The 21,005-nt window shown below is 32.8% G+C and overlaps 1 protein-coding gene across 1 annotated transcript; it reads right to left on the bottom strand.

Annotated features, from left to right (window-relative positions):
• Window positions 1–8,301: 8,301 nt before the first annotated feature.
• LOC107865833 (protein NIM1-INTERACTING 2) lies at window positions 8,302–8,977 on the bottom strand. Its single transcript, XM_016712028.2, has one exon. The coding sequence runs from the start codon at window positions 8,818–8,820 to the stop codon at window positions 8,476–8,478; it is 345 nt and encodes a 114-aa protein (XP_016567514.2). The 5' UTR covers window positions 8,821–8,977; the 3' UTR covers window positions 8,302–8,475.
• Between the last annotated feature and the right edge of the window lie 12,028 nt (window positions 8,978–21,005).

The raw sequence follows: 21,005 nt of genomic DNA, 5'->3' as shown, positions 1-21,005 counted from the left end.
GTATTAAACAACTCAAGCACCCACCCCACTACGTCTCACTAATCAACACTTCACTGCAACAAAATTTGGACATATTTTTCTTTAAAATAACCGCGACATAAAACTATTCATGTTGCTTATTTTATTTATTTATTTTGGTTGAAAGGACGATGCATGTTATATCATCAATGTAAAGTGATAACAAATTGAGAAAGCAGTTGTCTGTGTGTGGAAATTATGCTTGTATAACATGTATAACACACACACACACACTCCACCCCTCCCCCCCCCCGCCCAAAAAATAAAAATTGACGATATATATTGTACCAAAATTTACATAATTTTATTAAAAGGTTTTGGACTATTATTTGTGTATTCCTAAACTTTACATGCTATTTGCTTTTTTCCCTTAATCAACTCTAAATAATATACTCCAGATACCAAATTACTTGAGCTGCCTCGTTATAGAGTTATGCAAAGCCACAATAGGCTTGGTGTATGACCTAATTAGGCAGATAGACGCCAATATATCCTAAGAATTAAGGAGTTAATTAATTACTGTATCCTGCTAGATGATCACTATGTCATAATCTTATCAAAGAACTGTGTTAATTTGTCCATGCAAAACTTATCCCATATGATAATTTCTATTATCGTTTTCACGATGATAACTCGTTCAAGTCAGTTAGACCTTCAATTTAAAGGTGTGGCCTATTAATTAATAAAATAAATTGAAAGGCCGTGCGTGAAAGCTAACGTGCACACTAATATAGCTATTCTTCTTCCCTGCCTTATTTCCACACAGAAAATTTTTAGAAAGTTGCGAAGAAAATAACATTATTGCAGAATTTTTAGTTTCACGAGGTTAATTAGTCAAACACGTGCTTTGCATTCATGTGAATAATCATCTTTAGTTTTCCTTTAATTAGGTAATTTGGTCGGCACTTCGTAGAAATATACTTTGCAATTGTGCATATGCATAATGCATGCATTCACCGATCGACCATCGTTAAGAAATTCCAAGACTAGCTAGGTTGGATTTTCTTTTTAATTGCGGTGTCTGGATAGCTTATGCACACTTTAAATAATTTTACTGGATACTTGCCACCTTTCATCGACAACAGGTACGTGATTGTCAGGTAACTCTATCCACCAAGGCTAGAACATATGAAAACAAACAGGGGCAGATCTAGCATTGTGGGTGCGGGTTCCTGGGAATCCCCAAATATTTTCGTATACTTTGTAATTATATCAAAAATCTATTAAATATATAAAAATGATAAGTGAAGAACCCATTAACAAAGTTGTTAGTTGACTTAATGGTTCAAAAGGGGTTAAAGAAATGCCTCACATGCTATACCCAAGTTTGAATCTCCTTGATACGACCATTTTATTTTATTGAGTACCCACAAACTTAAAATCCTGAATCCACCTCTGGGAGGAACAAATCACTTAGTGTTTGTCTTGTCGAAAATTAAACAGGAGACTTCGTATTGCTCAACCCAACTATATTGAACCACTAAACCAGCTTGAGTGCAAAACTAGGTTGGATTATTTTCTGTATAATTTCATCAGAAATAACCTCATTTTATTTTGACGCAAGCTCATAACCAGTAGGGAGTGTCAAAGTTTCATTCTATGGTTTCCAGTTAGTTCTAAGGCGAATGTGATATTTTCTCTCTTCACTAAAGGTAAATGGTTTATAATACTTTTCATTTTAAAATTTAGATATAATTAGTAATTTATTTTCATCGTTTTTCCTTATTCATAAGTATAAAGAAATATTAATATAGTGCAATATAGAGAAATATTATAAGAAAAGTATTAGTCAAACATAAGTATTGCTCTCAAAAAAAAAATATTTTTCAAATAGGTTAGTCAAACATAACATGCTATTCTCATAAATTATGAACGATTTGAGGTAAAAGACTTGGAAATGTCTATGAAGAGTGGTTCATTGAGTATACTCTTACCTTGACTAATTGTTTACCGTCCAAGCTTATAATGTTGATTGGTAAGACTATAAAGAAAGAGAAAGAGAACAAAATTCCCTTCTACTTATTTCACTCTTTTAATTCTTCTTTTCGTGCTAGCGAAACAACTGAGGCAGAGACAACTTAAAATTATACAGAAAACTAGCATTTTTTTTAAAAATGTATATATCTCTATTAATTAGTAGAATTAGTAAACTTGTTTAGGTTGATTAAAAAAAAATCAATTGTTCTTTTAATATACGTGCGGCGCGCCTATTTAGGACCTAATATCTTTGGGTGATTCTACTTTATTGTAGATGTATCAAATGTGTAGTATAATATACGTGCACATACATATCTATACATAACCAATGTATATCTGTTAGGATCTCAAATCCAGAATCAACATCTTCAGACACTTCTCATATAGCTCAAGGAACGAATCGAGTTTGAAAAGAAATAAACAAATGATGAGTTGATGAAGAAGAATGGTTCTTTGAGCTCCAAAAGAGTTATTTTCAAATCACAATTATTAGGTTCAATTTAAGATAAATGTTAATACGTGTACATAGTGAGGAATAGTCTATATTCATTGTCTTGCACAAGTTGTTAGGATTGTTAGGACTTAGCCTATAGTATAGTGACAGGTGTACAGAAAATAGCTGCACTTTCTTTCTCATGATTGTATATATTGGAGTGTACAGTGATCAATAAAAACACACACGAAAATTTTCATGTTCTTCTTCATTTTCAACATGGTATCAGAGAAGTAGGAATGTGATCCTAAATACTTTCTGCTATCTTCATTCTTTTCTTTCATTTTTTTTTTGTTCCCATGACAGAAACTCCTTCAGCTCATAGCACCACTGGTGTTGCTGCAACTTAAACAGAGAATGAAGTCTTAGTCAGCTCTCATCCTTTCTATCTCCATGCCTCAGACTCTCTTGGTATGGTTCTTGTCAACACCATTTTTGATAGTAAAGGATATGGTGGTTGGCCCAGGGGCATATTGATAGCTTTATCAGCTAAAAATAAAGTTGGTTTCATTGATGGAACAATCATTCCACCAAGTATCACCTCTAAATCTCACAAATCTTGGTCTAGATGCAACAATTTCTTGGCTTTTGAACTCCCTTTCAAAGGAGATTGTTGAAAGTGTTTTGTACTCAAAAACAGCAAAACACATCTAGGAGAAGCTTGAGGAAAGGTTTGGCCAAAGTAATGGACCTCTTCTTTATCAGCTACAGAAAGAGATCAGTGAATTAGCACAAGGAAATCTGGACATTGCTATATATTTCACAAGGTTGAAAAGACTTTGGGACGAGCTGGACAGCCTTGATATGTGTCAAACTTGTACCTGTGATTGCTTTTATGGAGGTAAGATCAAAACACACAAATCTGAACAGGATGCTAGGCTTATTCAGTTCCTCATGGGGCTTAATAAGGCTTATGCAGGACCTCGGATCAATTTACTACGTTTATCCCCTCTACCCTCGGTGAATTATGCTTATTCTCTGCTAATCAAAGATGAGAAGCAAAGGAAAGTTTATGTTTCACAGCACCCAGGTGCAACTATTTTTTATGCTTCCAAGCAGACTTACTCTGGTCATAACTATGCTACTGATTTTTCTAACTATCTTGCTGGTCCTTCTAAGTAATCGTTTTGTGGACAAAGACCCAATTATGACAGAAAGATTATTGCTGAAGGAAAGAAAAATACCTTTGAATTATTTTGTTCTTATTGTAAAAGAACAAATCACACTGTTGAAAATTGCTATAGGTTGATTGGTTTTCCTGCTGATTTTAAATTCACTAAAAGGTCGAGTCCTTAAGCTAAAAGCAATGCAGCTTACTTACTTGAGGAGAATGGGGTAATTCAGGGGACAACCCAATGACTTAGGATCAGTATCATACTATTTACCAACTCTTTCAACATGTGAAGCTAGGTGTAAAGGTTTCTAACAACACAGAGGAAACTGCTACTGTTAATTGTGCTGGTATCACATCCCTTACCTCTCCTAGATCTTACACTAGTGTTTCTGTAAATTCAGTTTCTTAGATTCTGAATTCCGGTGCATCCGAGCATATGACCTCTAATTTTAATCTCTTGTTTGATGTTAAAACGCTTCCTAAACCTATATATATATATATATATATATATGTCAATCTTCATAATTCTACTAGAGCTCTCGTGTTTAAATCCGGATCTGTTTCTTTATTACCAGGATACACACTTCATCATGTGCTCTTTGTCTCTTGTTTCCATTACAATCTGTTGTCAGTCTACAAATTATGTTTACAGTTTAAATCAATTCTCACTTTCTCTATTTTTGGTGCTATTCTGCAGGGCCTTTCAATGAAGAGGCCACTGGTTCTTGGTAAATTCAGTAAAGGGCTATATCTTCTGCATTCAGCTAGTACCAGTCAACTCAAGCCTAGAACTAGTTTTCCTTCTTCCAACAATGTTATCAAGTTTTCTTGTAATCAAAGTGCTAGAGCACAAGTTTCCAATAGTTCTTTGTTTCTAGGAGCAGTTTCGATTAATGTAAACACTTGGCATTGTAGACTTGGTCACATGCCTTTTTCCAATATGAAGTCTATTTGTTCCATTCCTGTTCATTCTACTTCTATTACTTGTGATATTTGTGCAAAGACAAGACAAACTAAATTACCTTATGCATCGAGTATCACAAAGTCTAAACATATATTTGATCTCGTATATGTTGACACATGGGGTCCTTACAAAACTCCAACACATGATGGGTTTAAATATTTTCTCACCATTGTAGACGATCATAGTCGAGCTACATGGACTTTTCTTTTAAGCATCAAATCTAATGCTTTTACCATCTTGAAACAATTTTTGGCTATGACTCAAACACAATTTCACACTAAAGTCAAAATTCTTAGAAGTGATAATGCTCTAGAATTAGGCAGTAGTAAGGCAGCCTCTAATTTTTTACTTTCTGAAGGGATAATACATCAAACATCATGTGTTTCCTCTCCACAACAAAATGGAATAGTGAAAAGAAAGCATCGGGATTTGTTAGAAGTTTGTAGAGCTCTTCTCTTTAAATCCAAACTTCCTATACATTTTTTGGTAGATGCCTTTTGACTGCAACTTCTTTGATCAACAAATTTCCTTCAAAACTTCTAAACATGAAAACTCCTTATGAGATGTCATTTGGACAGACACCTAACTATTTATTTTAAGGTGTTTTGGTTGTCTCTGTTATGCCTTCACTTTACCTGTGCATAGGTCAAAATTGGATCCTAGATCAATCAAGTGTGTGTTCTTGGGTTATTCTTTTGGGAAGAAAGGATACAAGGCTTTAGATTTGTCTTCAAACAAAATTTTTGTGTTAAGGGATGTAGTCTTCCATGAAAACATCTATCCTTTTTCAAATGTTTCTTCTAGCCTCTCTACTTTCCTTTCATTCAATCTATTCCTGACTTTACAAAACCCTCTTCTTCTCTTACACCTCCCTCTACTCCTTATGATCTTCTGTCAAATAACTCAGATTCCCCTACTATATCACCTACCAGTCTAGCTCTTTTTTCTCCTTTATCTGAGTCACATCAGGAGATAGTACTGCCAGTTTCTCAATCACAACCTGTAGCCACTAAAAAATCTTTAAGAGTTCATCCTCCTCCTAAATATCTAAACGACTATGTTTGTAATTCAGTCATTCTCACTGACCTAACACAGCACTGTTTTGCTGCTACTCTTTCTCCTTATTCTCTTCCTTTCTCTGATCTTTCCTGCACTAATCAGTCTCTTCTAAATTTGGTTTCTTTTATCACTGAGCCCACTTCCTACTTCCAAGCATGTTTACATCCTAGATGGCAGATTTCCATGGCCAAGGAATTTGAGGCACTTGAAGCAAATAATATGTGGGATGTAGTTCAATTGCCTACAGGTAAGAAGGCATTGCCCTGCAAATGGGTCTATAAAATCAAGTATTAACAAGATGGGACAGTTGAAAGATTCAAGACACGACTAGTTGTAAGGGGGGACATTCAAAGAGAGGGTGTAGACTTTATCGAGACCTATTCCCCTGTTGTTAAAATGACAACTATTCGATGTCTTTTCGCTGTTGCAGTGAAGAAAAATTGGCATATTTCATAATTGGATGTCAATAATACCTTCCTACATGGTGATTTGCAGGAAGAGGTTTATATCAGGTTTCCTAATGGAATGCAGGCACCTAGTCTATCACATGTATGAAAGCTTAAGAAGTCCCTATATGGTTTGCATCAATCTTCAAGGCAATGGTATGCTCGACTAACTGCTGCTTTGAATTTCAAAGGATATTCACATTCTCTCAATGACTATTCAGTCTTCTTCAAGAAAGTTCAAGGACGAGTATCTATACTAGAAGTTTATGTTGACGATATTCTGCTAACAGGGGATGATCCTTCAGAACTTGAATCCCTTAAGTCGTTTCTCAATTATGAGTTCAAAATAAAGGATTTGGTGTTGCTCGCTATTTCTTAGGAATGGAAATCATCAGAGAGCCTCAGAGTATCATTTTGGGACAGAGAAAATTTACCTTGGATTTGTTGAATGAGTTTGGTTGTATTGACTCCAAGCCGGTTTCTTTTCCTTTGGATCCAACCACAAGTCTTTGAATTGATGAAGGGGAACTTTTACCCGACCCGACTGTGTATCGAGTGCTACTGGAAAAATTGAATTTTCTCACACATACACGCCCAGACCTCTCATTTGCGATACAACATCTTAGTCAATTCATGTAATCCCCACGACAACCTCATTTTGATGCGGCTTTAAGATGTCTCCGTTATCTGCTCTTAGATCCTGCTTTGGGTATTTTCTTTGCTTCTTGTTCATCTTTTGATTTAATTGCTTTTTGTGACTCCGACTGGGGCCATGACCAGACACCAGACGATCAATCAGTGATTATTACATCACTCTTGGAGGTTCACCCGTTTCCTGGAAATCCAAGAAGCAGTCTTTGGTGTCCCTTTCTTCTGCTGAAGCTGAGTACCACTTCAGGTGAAGGGTTGTGGCAGAAATCACGTGGCTGGGTCGATTGCTTGATGATCTTGGTCTTCTTTCACCCCTCCCTGTTCCTCTTCACTCGGATAGCCAAGCGGCTATACACATCGCTAAAAATCAGTCTTCCACGAACGCACCAAACACGTAGAACTGGATTGCCATTTTGTGTGACAACAATACCTTGCCGGGCTTATTTTCTTGAATTTCGTACCCTCAACTGCTCAATTGGCTGATGTGTTTACAAAGCCCCTTTCTGGACCAGTTCATCGATCCCTTGTTGACAAGTTGGGGGTTGTTTCACCACCCTCCAACTTGCGGGGGATGTTAGGATCTCAAATCCAGAATCAACATCTTCAGACACTTCTCATATAGCTCAAGGAATGAATTGAGTTTGAAAAGAAATAAACAAATGATGAGTTGATGAAGAAGAATGGTTCTTTGAGCTCCAAAAGAGTTATTTTCAAATCACAATTATTAGGCTCAATTAAAAAAAAATGTTAATACGTGTACATAGAGAGGAATATTCTCTATTCTTTGTCTTGCACAAGTTGTTAGGATTGTTAGGACTTAGCCTATAGCATAGTTACAGGTGTACAGAAAATAACTTCACTTTCTTTCTCATGATTGTATATATTGGAGTGTACAATGATCAATAAAAATACACACGGAAATTTTTCATGTTCTTCTTCACTTTCAAAAATGTCTTCATGGGCGGAGCCACCTTTATCAAAGGATGATCATGTGCATATTCTTCATCAAAAAATTATATTGTGTATACAAGCTAAATGTTAGCTATTATGAGTGCTTATTTATTTTTGCACACTCTTAACACAATTAAGAAGAAAATTTGCACTCTTTGTCAAATTTCTGGTTGCACCACTGTGTATCTTGTGTTCACTTAAGTTTTTTAAAATATATTTTGTATATTAATCGGCCGAAGTACTATCTATTAGTAATCGTGGAAAGATCTTTTATTGCCTTTTAAAAATTGCAGGGAAAATAATTAAATTAGTACATTATAATTTTTTTTACATTCATTTTGTAACATGCATGGTTGATTTTTGTTGATTTTGACATATTAACTAATCTATCTAAATAGAGTTCGAATTTGAAAGTCAATTTTATAATTTATTCGTAAATTCGGATATATAATTTTTAAGTTTTTATAAATAAAATTTGCAAACTACATAAAAAAATTATCTTTAGGTAATAATAAATAACAATCCAAAATATTTAAGAAACAAATAAAAAAGCTCATAAATTTTAAAATTCGAAAGTTGTTACATAAGAAATCAAAAGTTATGAAAAGAATAAATTGCTACAAACATCTAATGATGAAACAAATTAAATTTATTAAAGTAAATCACACAGAAGAAACCGCTCCATTATTAGTTCATCTCTAATTTATTAAACTAAATGCTTAAATTAACCTGTACAGCAGATCATTCTCGATAAAAATACACAAATTAAGCATGGCTTTCCGTAACCTATGCTTAAACGCCGTTACTCTCCACCATCAGGCATACTGTTGAGGTCCAATAAAACACCTTTTCTCACAATTCCATGTGCTCTCTTCTGTCCATCTACAACGCCGTTAGCACCGGCCGTTGGTGCAGTTAACTGGCTGCTGTGAACGTTAACGTTTTCCGGCAGAACTTGAGCATTTCTCTGTAGATACTTAACCGCCACGTGCATCCTCCGCAGGATTGCGAAGAATTCGTTTACTTCCGCCTCTGATGGCGACGGCAACACTATTGTCTCCTCCTTGATCTCCTCTACCGCCTTCGCTGCACTTTCTACCTCTTTCTCCGTTCTCTTCCTCTTCTTCTCTCCGTCCATAAGTAGCATTTAGTAATTAAGAAGATTTTTAACGTACGTACGTAATCTAAATAAAAAATCCTGCTAATCGTAGAAGGCTGCCTCTGGCTTCCGTTTATAATATATATGTCTGTTCTGTTATCGATATGCTTTCCGTGTGTATTTTTTTTTTCGCTGGCTGCTTCCTTTTGATTCGGAATATAAATGCGCTCGCTCCGCTCCGCTCCCTCCATTTCGCGAATTTTGATGACGTAGGCTGCATGATGTCATTATGGAAATGGCATTATCATTTTGTTATCTTCCACGATTCCCAATGTGTTTTGCATGCCCACGCGCTTTCTTACTTCTTTTGTTGGGAATTTGGTGTTTCGTGGTTCAATTAATTTGAATTGAACTAAGATACTCCCTCTTTTAAGTTTCGTCATTTAATCGGGCATAAAATTTAAAAAATAAGGAAAGACTTGATAATATTTATCAAATTATTCTTTCTCAAAAAAATGTGCTATTTACTTTTTCTTTTTAGTTAAATGAGATTACTAAGGGTAAAATTATAATTGTGCCTTTAAAAACTTATCAAATAAGGAAAGATAATATTTTTTTGAGACGAACTAAAAAGAAAATAGCAACACATAATTTGGGACGGAGAGAGTATTTTATTTTGGAAAGCACAATGTCTTTTTAAATTTATACTTTTAGTTTTAAAAATACTATATATGTATCATTTATTTAATATATAATAACTTCAAAAATATAAATTTATACATTTCAAATTTTCACTCCGGTACTTTGTCGACATCATGTATGTGTTGTGGCTTTTACTTACTTCATTTCGAAATAAATGAATTGTTGAATTTTGACACACAAATTAAAAAAAAAAATATCAAAGACATAAATTTTCATTTTTACCCTTGAAGTCTCTTTTATCTAAAAAAAGTTGCGGTCTCTTTTGCTTGTCAAATCATAAAGGTAATTTTGAAAAAAAAATTCAATAATTTATTTATTTTAAAATACCAATAAATATCTCAATAATTTATTTATTTCGTAACGGAGGGAGTATAAAATTAGACTAGAATGATTAGGGTAGGTCGGCAATTGAACATTACGCTCCTTTTAATGGAATAGTTGCCATTGGACACACTATATTCTTTTGTTAAAATAAGAGAATTCCGATGCACGATGTTTCCTCGAAAAGATTCAAGAAGAAGACTCCATGGGGTCAACATATTTAAATGAGTAGGAAAATAGTACAATCAGATTAGTCCAATAAGAAGTTAAGCTCCCACTAATTGCCTTCTAGGATAAGAAATTAAGAAATGAGTATATTTGATATTTGAATTATTTGTATTGTGTGTGTGAGAATAAAATCGGATATATAGCTTTAAAAGGTGTAGTTGATATTTTTTTTTGAAAATTTCAGGAAAATTCGCAGGCGCTACATCCTTCGAAAGTGCGCATTGGGTAAACCCCCTGTGCACAGCCTGCAAGTAACAAGCCCGGTGCGATAGGCTCGACTCAAAGGCCCTACCTGAAAATCGATCCCAGATAACTGTGGTGGGTTTTCAATCCTCGACCAATGAGCCACACCACAAGGGTGCGGTGTAGTTGATATTATTAACTGTTTGACACCTTTTCGTGTAAATTATAGAGGTTTAAATCAAATCGAGCAACAAGACAGACATTATATTAAAAATATTTTTTGAATTATTTTAGCCTAAACAGTAGCAAGCTTGTGGAAATAGAAAGTTTCTTTCTCTCTTAATAGAGTTTTTTAAAACCTTCTGGATCAACCTCTAAGTATGATATCAGATCAACTGGGTCAGTTAATTAATTTTTGAATAAATAAAATGTTCGATGAATTATAAGTATTCAAGTTGGTATGCTTCACATGTAATTTGATGCCCTTTTTTATCACCAGAGAGTGTAGTATATATCCTACTTCTGCTTTTACATGTAAGTTCATTTTCATGTTGGCAGGTAAATAAAATATAATAAGATGATATTATGAGAGCTAAGCAGTGAAATCATTTGTGAAAATTATTTTTCTTTTGTTACTTTTAAAAAACTTATTTTCCTTCGACAAATGCCTATAAAATATTTGAAAAACATTTTCCTCCAACCTAACACACCCGTAGCGAAAGAAAAATAATTCCGTTTGTCTTGATGCATCGGTAGGTACTTCTTCCCTCTTTTTTTAGTTGGGCACATTGATTTTACGCGGTGATTAAAAAATTATAAATTAAATTATGAACTTTATTATTTTATTATTTATCCATATTAATGATATTCATTTGTATATAGGAATGAACATTGAAATTGTAATTATTCACATTTAATATATAGTATTAATTGTAAGGATAAATTGGAAAAATATTTAATTAATTATACTCTGATTTAGTAAGTAATCAACTAATATGAGATATTTAATTTTAATAAGATGACCAACGAAAATGAGAGGAAGAAAAATATGTTTCATTTTCTTTGGTAACCAACTAGTGTGCTGTAAACTATGTGGAAACTCCCTTTGTGTACAATAAAGTTGTGGAGATGAATCTACGCCAACAAAGTGACTTAATTCAAAAAGATTTACTTTGTTTCTCTATTATAATCAGGCAGGCCAAGAATTTGCAGTTTATTAATTCTAAATTTTAAAATTGCAGCACACTACTTGGTGGGGGTTTTATTCTTGTTATGATTCCGTGTTCCATATTTTATTACGAATCTGTGTGCTTTCCTCTGTTTTCTAATACTTATGGGTGCAGTATGTATGTTATGTAATCTAGTTCTGTGCTTTACTATGACTTTGTGTGGTATCCCGTGACTTGAGCCGGGGGTCTATCGGAAACAGTCTTTCTACTTCTTTGGAGGTAGAGGTATGGACTGCGTACATCTTACCCCCCAGACCCCACTAGGTGGGAATACACTGGGTTTGTTGTTGTTGTTGTATTTCATGTTACGAAATATACATACTTTTTTATTACAAATATAAAATTTGAATTAGAATTTCTAAAAAATAGAATAGTCTACAACTACAAGGAAGGAGCTGTGATGCATTTGAAAAATATAAAATCAATGGAAAAGAATAATGTATTAGTTGAATATGGCCCATACTTTGGCTTCTTCCAAGGAATCAAAAAAGAAAATATAGTAAGAAGAAGAATATAAAACCATTACCTTATGTGTTTCTTGACTATAAAAAAGAATGTGCAATATTTTTCATGTTTTATTAAGATAATATGTAATCCAATAAATATTTAAAATTTATTTTAGATTATAAGTTTCCAAAGTCTTTATTTCTTTCTTAAATATTAGACCCAATTCACATAAATTAAGACGGTGAAAATAGTTGAATTAAAAAGGAGTATATGAAAGTAAAGTTGGAAAAAAGTTATATTTGAAAGTTGAAATATTACTTGAACAGAAATTTCATTTGAAAAAAAAACAACTGAAATTTTGTGGTCAAAACCTTTATTCTCTACTCTACTCCTTCCGTTGGAATTTACTTATGACTATTTTCTTAATTTGATTTTTATTTCATTTGTTATTTTTAACAAATTAAGAAATGACAATTTTTCTTCATGTTTTACATTTAACATTAATTACTTATTCTTCAAATTATTTTTTATTTTTTATATTAAACATCAATTAATAGGATTAATTTGATAAAATAGTTATGTCGATTATAATTTTTTTAATGCACGTGTCAAGTCCAAATTGTGTCAACTTAAAATGAATGGAGGGATTACTTAAAATACTCCACAACTAAGTCTTCTAAAGTCAAAACCTCTCTCTGTTGACGGTGTCTGTCCGAAAATTTCATTATTGCTATAGTGAGGTAATGTTATATATGTATATTGTTATTTGACGTCCAAATCTTATTTAGCTGTCATGAAAGAAAGTATGCAAAAACTAGGAGGAGCATTAATATAAAAGTCTTTTTTTTCTCGGGAAGTTATGAAATAATTACTTTACACCATTTAAATATATTTTTTTCTTTAAATTAAATATTCATACTGTATGCATGACATTAATAGCGATTACCATAAATATTTTGGTATTTTATTCTATACATAATATATTTTTTACTAAGTATGCTATTATAAAGATGTAATTTTTACAAAGAGAATACCACTATAATAAATGTATTTACAAGACACATTTTTATTTAATTCACAAGCGAATTGGGGAGCCAAACATCAGTTATGGGTGCTGTCACCAACAACGGATGTGGTTTAGCGGATTGGGCTACTTTTCTCTTAACCAGAGGTCTCAAGTTCGAGCACTGGGTATGGAAAATCCTTAGTAGGAAGCACTTTCCCCGAATGGGTCCTACGCAGCGCAAATTTAAATTAGTCGAGCTCCAATGCGGATACCAAACACCCAATGGAAAACCAAAAAAAGAAAGAAGCTATGGGTGCTATCTTTTTGTCTAAATGCTACATGTTTCCGAAATTTTACCTCAACATCAATTTGCTTACTGTGCCAAATTTTCCTCTATAATGCACTTGATGCATTGTAGTGTTGTTAATACATGGCCCAAAATAGTGTAGCCCAGGATCATAAGTTTGCAAGAGAGGCCCAAATGTTATGCATTGGGCTTTCTGAAACAGTTTATTATTAATACAAAAAATTATAAAAGACAACTCTATAAAAAACAATCTATTTATGTAGACGTTGTTAGCTAATAATGTATACGTCGTATAGCTTTAGTTGAAAGAATGAGTTTTTTTTTTTATTTTTTTTTTGAGGGGGAAGGGGGGGGGGGGGGGGGGGGGGGTTGAAAAGGAGACTTTATTTAATACTAATATGCATCATACAAAGTTGCGGTCAAAGACGGCGATATAGAGTGTTCATAGTCACTAGAAATAGTACAAATAGTTGATGAAAGAATGAGTTATCATCTATTTATGTATACGTCATAAATTAGCTTTTAGAATTCAGCTAGAACATTTTATATTTTTTGGATTTTCCATTCAGTGTTTGGTGTCCGCATTGGACCCCCGATTAATCCGGATTGCGCATTGCAGGGTCCATTGAGGTGACAGCGCTTCCAACAGAGTTTTCTCCATAGCCAGGATCGAACCCTTAACCTCTAGTTAAGGGTGAAACAGCCTCATCCACTGCACCACAACCCGTGTTGATAGCTAGAACATCTTATTATATGGTACTTGAACCAAATGCATTTAGATATTTACACACGATTATCCAATATTGAGCAACATGTGCTTCCTTTTTTAACTTTTACATTACATATTTAGGCTTAATATGTTTCTTGAGAATATAATGATTGACGTGACTATTCTACGGCATCGCCCTCATTAATTAATGTTTAGTATTAGATATTAAAAAATGATTTGAAGAATATGTAGTTAATGATAAGGGTAAAACATAAATAAAAAATAATTATTTTTTTAATATGTTAAAAATGACAAATAAAACTAAACATTTATATTTGAAATAGTAGAGAAATAAAAGTGAACAGCATGTTATTATGCTCTGAATATAATCCATGTGTGAATCTAGGGGTCACCTAAGAATTTATGGGTGAATCAAAATACAGTGTGCTTCATCTAAACAAATTTATGTACATATAATATAGGTAAGAAGACAAAGTTGATAATTTTTTTAAGAAATATATTTTTGAACTAAGATATTCTTAATAATATCAAGGTATTCAATATTTATTTCATTTTTTTTTAATATGATATATTTGAAACTTAAACAAGTTTCTTGGAAACGTGAAAGAGAATAATGCATCATTTATAATAAATTTTATTTTCTTGGGCAAAAATCTGATGGCTCTTTCGAAGCTTGCAATCAATTTCAAATAAGTATATCATATCTTTGAATATAATGTGCATTATTCCACTATAAATCATACAAAATAAATCATAATTGATGATTTAAAGAAAATTTAAGAAATTTCTACATATTCTTCAATGCTTTTAAAGTATTCGATCAAAATAATAGAAACTTGTGTTGATAATATGTAATAAGATAAAAGACTATAAAGTAAATATATGAAAGAGAAGTATATAAATAGATGAATGAGATAAAATCTACTAATATATAATTCAAAGTTAAATTGATATACAAATGAATAGAATTAAATTCATATTCTTTTAAGATAAACATAAGTTACTTGCAAGGTGCCTTCTTGATTGCAAGCTTATCCTATTGCAAACTTATCTAATTGTAAGTTTGATCAGTTACAAGCCTAACAACTTGTAAATTTATCTAAATATAAACTTATTCAATTGCAAGCTTATCCAATTAATTGTGTATTTAAATTGACATTCAAAATATGTCATATGTATAATAAAATGTTGCTTTTATATTTGAAAAGATTCAATAGTAAAAAATTTAAATTATCTGAATTAAAGTTTTAATAAAGGAGATAAGATATTTAAATTGAAAAAGAACATTTATGTTGTGACATCAACAATAATTATTCTTTTTGGCCGTAACGTTTTCCCCGAAAACATTCACCCATTGCCCGCCGTCATTATCCTCTTCCCTCAATTCCAATTTGGTTGATCATATTCTTCTAATTATTTTTTTTTTCAAAAACAAGTAATGATACTTTTGTTTGACAAATACTTTATTTATTTGTTTTTATTTATTATTTAAGTATATATGTGTGTTTTATCCTCAATGTTTGTTAGTACTTATTTTTTTAAATCATTTCCAAAACTTAAGACTAAATATATATTAATATAAGTATTGTCCTAAAATACTAATGTCAATTATAATTTCTTATGTTAAGTGACACGCCAAAATTCTACTCCTATTGATTGAGTAGTCCAAACTCTTTAAAGTATATTGTCCCCTCTCTTGTGGAAGAAAGAGGTTGATGCACCCAACGACTTGAAGTAGAGCTTCATTGTCTCACCTTTCCTTATTGACTTTCCTAGTTTAGATAGCGTATTGAGAATCGTGTCAAAATATACCAAGATTTGGACCCAAACACAATGTCAAACTTGTCTGTTTACGAATTCTTTGTTCATGAATCGGATGTGTGATGAAACCGATTCTGCCAAACTATTCTATTTAACTTCGTTCGACCCCGTCCTTGGCCTTGAGGAAAGCTGAGCAAGACGAAATTTGTTTTAGTCAAATGACCTTAACCTCTTAAGAGTTGGATTTTAGTAGCGGGCTATTGAATCATTCGAACCCATATCAAGTAAAGTGGTGGCCTGATTGTCCCTACATCCCCTTATCATACGTGGGATCCACTTGAATTTGCCACGATTAAATAACAAAAAGATCGTTTGGCTGGACAGATTAGCCTCCTGATTAAATCGAAAAAGGCAACGCCTCGTTCGAACGTTGCATTGAAGATGAACAGGCCACTGAGTATTATCAAGAGCTAATTCCGCCATTGAATGTTTTATTGTCGTTGGTGAAATTGGTAGTATCGTCAGTTAGTGCTTTGTATCTGCTTTTGTGCCATAACAATCTTTCTCGAATTACGAAAATCTGCACATTTTAGTACAATATATCGGGGTCCCCGACCAGAATCACACGTGTAAGTTTCTCTGCATGTGGATCGTTCGTATTTTTTGAGGCGCCACCTGTGACTCTACATGGGAGAATGGGGCGAAACTGCACACTTTTTTGTTCAGAGCATTGTCCGAGTGAGGAGGCAACACCAATCAAGCAAAGATTTCTTGAAGAGGCGAGGCTGGTTTCTTTTCGGCGTCGCCTTTTATTTATTTAGATGTTTGAGTAAGGCAAGCCTCATAACATTTTATTAATATAAGTATCGTGGTAAAATACTAATGACAATTATAATTTCTTAAGTTGAGCGACTGCAAAAATTCTATCCCTATCGGTTGAGTAGCCCAAACTTCTTAAAGTGTATTGTCTCCTCTCTTGTAAAAGAAAGAGATAGATATATCCAGCTATCCAAAGTAAAATTTTTTGTGTCCCACTTTTTCTGACTTTCCTAGTTTAAGACTAAATATTTATTAATATAAATTTTGTAGTAAAATACTAATGGCAATTGTAATTTCTTAAGTGACATACAAAATTTTATTCCTATCAATTGCTTAGCTCAAACTCCTTAAAGCGTATTGTCTCCTCTTTTGTGAAAAAATAAAGAGATTGATGCACCTTGATACCCGAAGTAGAGTCATCTTTCTCTCACCTTTCATTACTAACTTTTCTAGTTTAGATAGTGTTTTAAGAATCATGGCAAAATACACCAACATATGGGCCAAGGTTTTCTTTCTTCAAGAAAGGATAGTTTTAAACAGCCTGATTCTAAACACAATGTCAAGCATGTCTGTTTATGAATCTTTAGTTCACGAATCAATATGCGATAGGACCGATTATGCTAGACTATGTTACTTCATTTGGTTTAACCCCGTACTTGGCCCCGAGGAGTGGTGAGAAACATGGAACTTGTTTCAATCAAATGACCTTAGCCTCTTAAGGGTTAGATTCTAGTGGTGGGATCTTGGGTTGTCCGTGTTAGGATTTTGCCCTGATTTTCTTACTATATTTAAGTTTTATTTTTTCTTGGAAGGAAAATAAAAGTTATCATAATAACTTTTATTTTTCTAAAAGGAAAATATAAAACTTTTCCATATTTGGCAAACCTCTTTCTTGGAGGAAAGATTTTGGCATCTATAAATACAAGACCCCCCCTTCTCATACCATAACAGAAGAGCATCCACAATATAGTCGTTAAAAGAGTCTGACTTAGGGAGAGTTTTTCTCTCTTATTAATTTTATGTTTTTTTTAATATTAGATTTTATATGTAGGCCAATTGGCCAAATCATATAATAATATTATGTTTTTAGTATTGTTTCTTTGTCGTCTGAATTATCACCACGATAGTTTGCAAACTTTAAGCTTCCGCATGATGCTCTCTCGATTTCTAACCCAACAAGTGGTATCAGAGCTTACGGTTCAATGATCCAATGGTGTGGTGAGACGAGGTTAAACAGGTTCAAAGCGGTTTCAAAATCTAGCTGCAACAATTTGGATGATAATGAAGATTTTTGTCGAACTACATGTGGAGAACAAGTTTCAACCATATTTTCAACATTTCTACTGCTGCAACTTTAAAAATAAAAATAAAATATTACTTTTAAGTCAATTTTTAACCATGAGATTTTAAACCTTATTTTTAACCATGGCAAGCAACAGTTATGAAGATAATATCAAGAACGAAGTTCATGCACGTGATATGAAGAGAAGACAGATCAAGTGAAGAAAATCAAGCCAAAAAGGAGAGATTTGTTAGGGTTTTTGCCCTGATTTTCTTACTATATTTAAGTTTTATTTTTTCTTGGAAGAAAAATAAAAGTTACCATAATTACTTTTATTTTTCTAAAAGGAAAATATAAACGTTTTCCATATTTGGCAAACCTCTTTCTTGGAGGATAGGTTTTGGGCATTTATAAATACAAGATCCCCCTTCTCATACCATAACAGAAGAGTATGCACAATGTAATCGTTAAAAGAGTCTGGCTTAGGGAGAGATTTTCTCTCTTATTAGTTTTATGTTTTTTAATATTAGGTTTTATATGTAGGGCAATTGGCCAAATCATATAATAATATTATGTTTTTAGTATTGTTTTCTTTGTCGTCTGAATTATTACCACGATAGTTTGCAAACCTTAAGCTTCCGCATGACGCCCTCTTGATTTCGAACCCAACAGTCTGAACCCATATCTGATAATAGTGGTGGCCTGATTGTCCTCACACTCTAATTATCATGCGTGCGATCAACTTGAATTGACTAAGATTAAAGAACAAAAAAATCAATTGACTGAATAGATTAGCTCCCCGATTGAATCAGAGAAGGCACCTTAGTTTGAAGGTTGCATCGGAGATGAGCGGGTGCCTGAGTGTTATCGAGAGCTAACATTAGTATGGAGATGGGGGGTTGTTGATTACATTGGAGAAATCATTAGTATCGTTAGTTGATCTTTGTATATGCTTTTGCGCCATGGCAATTCACTCAAATTACTGTAACCTACACATATTAACACAGTATATTGGGGTCCTCGTACAAAATCACACGTGCAAGTTTTCCTGTATGTGGCTCATCCGTGCTTTTCGAGGCGCTGTCTCTGATTCAGCAAGGGAGAAGGGGGCGAAATTGCATACTTTCATGTTCAGAGCATTGTCTGAGTGAGTAAGCAACTTGTTCCAAGCAAAACATTCATCAAGAGGCAGGGCTAGTTTCTTTTCGACACCCGCCCTTTCTTTATTTAGATGTTGAAGTAAGGCAAGCCCCGAGAAAGTTTAGGTTTGCTCCCAATTTCATATCGGTCGTCATCTTGCTCTCGAGAGGGGTGGGGACAAAATGGACAAATAAAAGTGCACAAAAAGAGTATAACATTATAAGTTTAAAATTTTAATAATCACACAAATATCATGATTTGTTTAAAATCAAACAAAAAATTAAAGTCTTCACGTTTTTCTTCAACTTTATGTCGAACCAAACAAAACAAATTAAAACAGATGGAGTGTCAGATATAAACCAAGGGCTGTCTAGTTTGAAATTGGTATATAGTTTAAAATTTTTGTAATCACACAGATATCTTGATTTTTTAAAAATCACAATCTTTTAAAAAGTCTTCACGTTCTTCTTCAATTTCATGTCGAATCAAACAAAACAAAGTGAAATAAATGGAGATTAATGTGTCAGATATAAATTGTCTTAAGTCCGTTTGGTTTGAAACTGAAATATCTCAGGATTATAATTCTAATTTAAACTCTTATTTTTGTCTTTTCTAAAATTTAACGTATAATCTACCATGCATAAGGTCAATTCCAATTTCATTTTATTTTTCACGCCCTTAGGTGCAAATAAGAATTATTACTAAATTATGACTCGAACATAATTGTTATATGTTGTGAGAATCACTAAGATTATAATAGAATGAATATAATCTTTCTATTTAAATTTTAAAATTGAGTATTATGAATAAAAAGAATTTCAATAGAGTTGATTTTTCGCTTCAATAGATTTTATATGATGTAAATTCAAATTAGTTGAACATCCAAACATAAGTATGAGACACTGAGTCTTGTATCTTTGGAAATAATAATAATAATAAAATAAAAATAAAAACAATAATAACAAAGGAAACAATTCCATTTATACATCGGTTGCTTGTACCTTTGGTCCTGATGATTACAAAGAATAATAAATATGGTAGTAAAATTAATTTAGTACTTGCAGAAAAAAATACTAATTAATTATTTACAGTAAAAGTGTGACAATAAATTAGAAAAACTATAATTAATTTTTGACCAGTCAATAAATTAATTGTCTCTCCAATACATGTTTGACAATTATTCAGTCAGTTCTTTTACCGAGCTCATATGGGATTGAGATTATTTTTTTTGCTCAATATTCATGAAGTAATAATAATTACTAATTTATTTTTACTTTATAAGATTTTACTCTATTTTGTTTTCTTTTTCCCTAAAAAATACATAAATTCACCCACGTGTTAAAGAACTAAAGAAAAAAAATAATACCTAAGAAAGGAGAAATAAGGAAACGCTTTTTCTAGCCAAAATAGGACGTTATTTGTCAAAACATTAATTGAACCAATTATAGCAACTTCACAAATTAGTAAAGAAATTATATATATACCAATATAAAAGTTGAAAAGGCCAAAGGAAGCAAATATTAGAAAAATAGAAAGTTTTAACCTTGGTACAAAAATATCCTTTGTCAATACATATTAGAATTAGTCTAACTCTAATAAGTCCAACCTCAAATGAGAAATTCAAAAATAAAAATGAAAAAATAGTTTTTCTGAATCCCCACCCCCCACCCCCCACCCCGAAAAAAGAAGGAAAGCCAGTTTTCTTGAACTGATCCTACACATCACAACTCGGAATTAGTCGGACTCTAATGCAATATCAAACATCAAAATAGAAATTAAAAAAAAAAAAGAAGAGGAAAGTTAATTTTTCTGAATTGATACTACACATCACACCTCAGAATTAGTCGGACTCAAATGCAATACTAAGCATTAAGCTAGAATCAAAAAAAGAAAAAGAGGAAAGTTAGTTTTCTTGAACTGATCCTACACGTCACAACTCCGACTTAGTCGGACTCAAATAAAGATAGTCAGTCAATATCGAGCTAGAAATCAAAGAAAAAAAAAAGGAAAGTTAATTTTCCTGAATTGATCCTACACATCACACCTCAGAATTAGTCGGACTCAAATGCAATACTAAA

Source organism: Capsicum annuum, chromosome 3 (assembly GCF_002878395.1).
Source record: "Capsicum annuum cultivar UCD-10X-F1 chromosome 3, UCD10Xv1.1, whole genome shotgun sequence".
NCBI lineage: Eukaryota > Viridiplantae > Streptophyta > Magnoliopsida > Solanales > Solanaceae > Capsicum > Capsicum annuum.
Note: the sequence above shows the minus strand (reverse complement) of the source record. Positions and strands in the feature narration are given on the sequence as shown.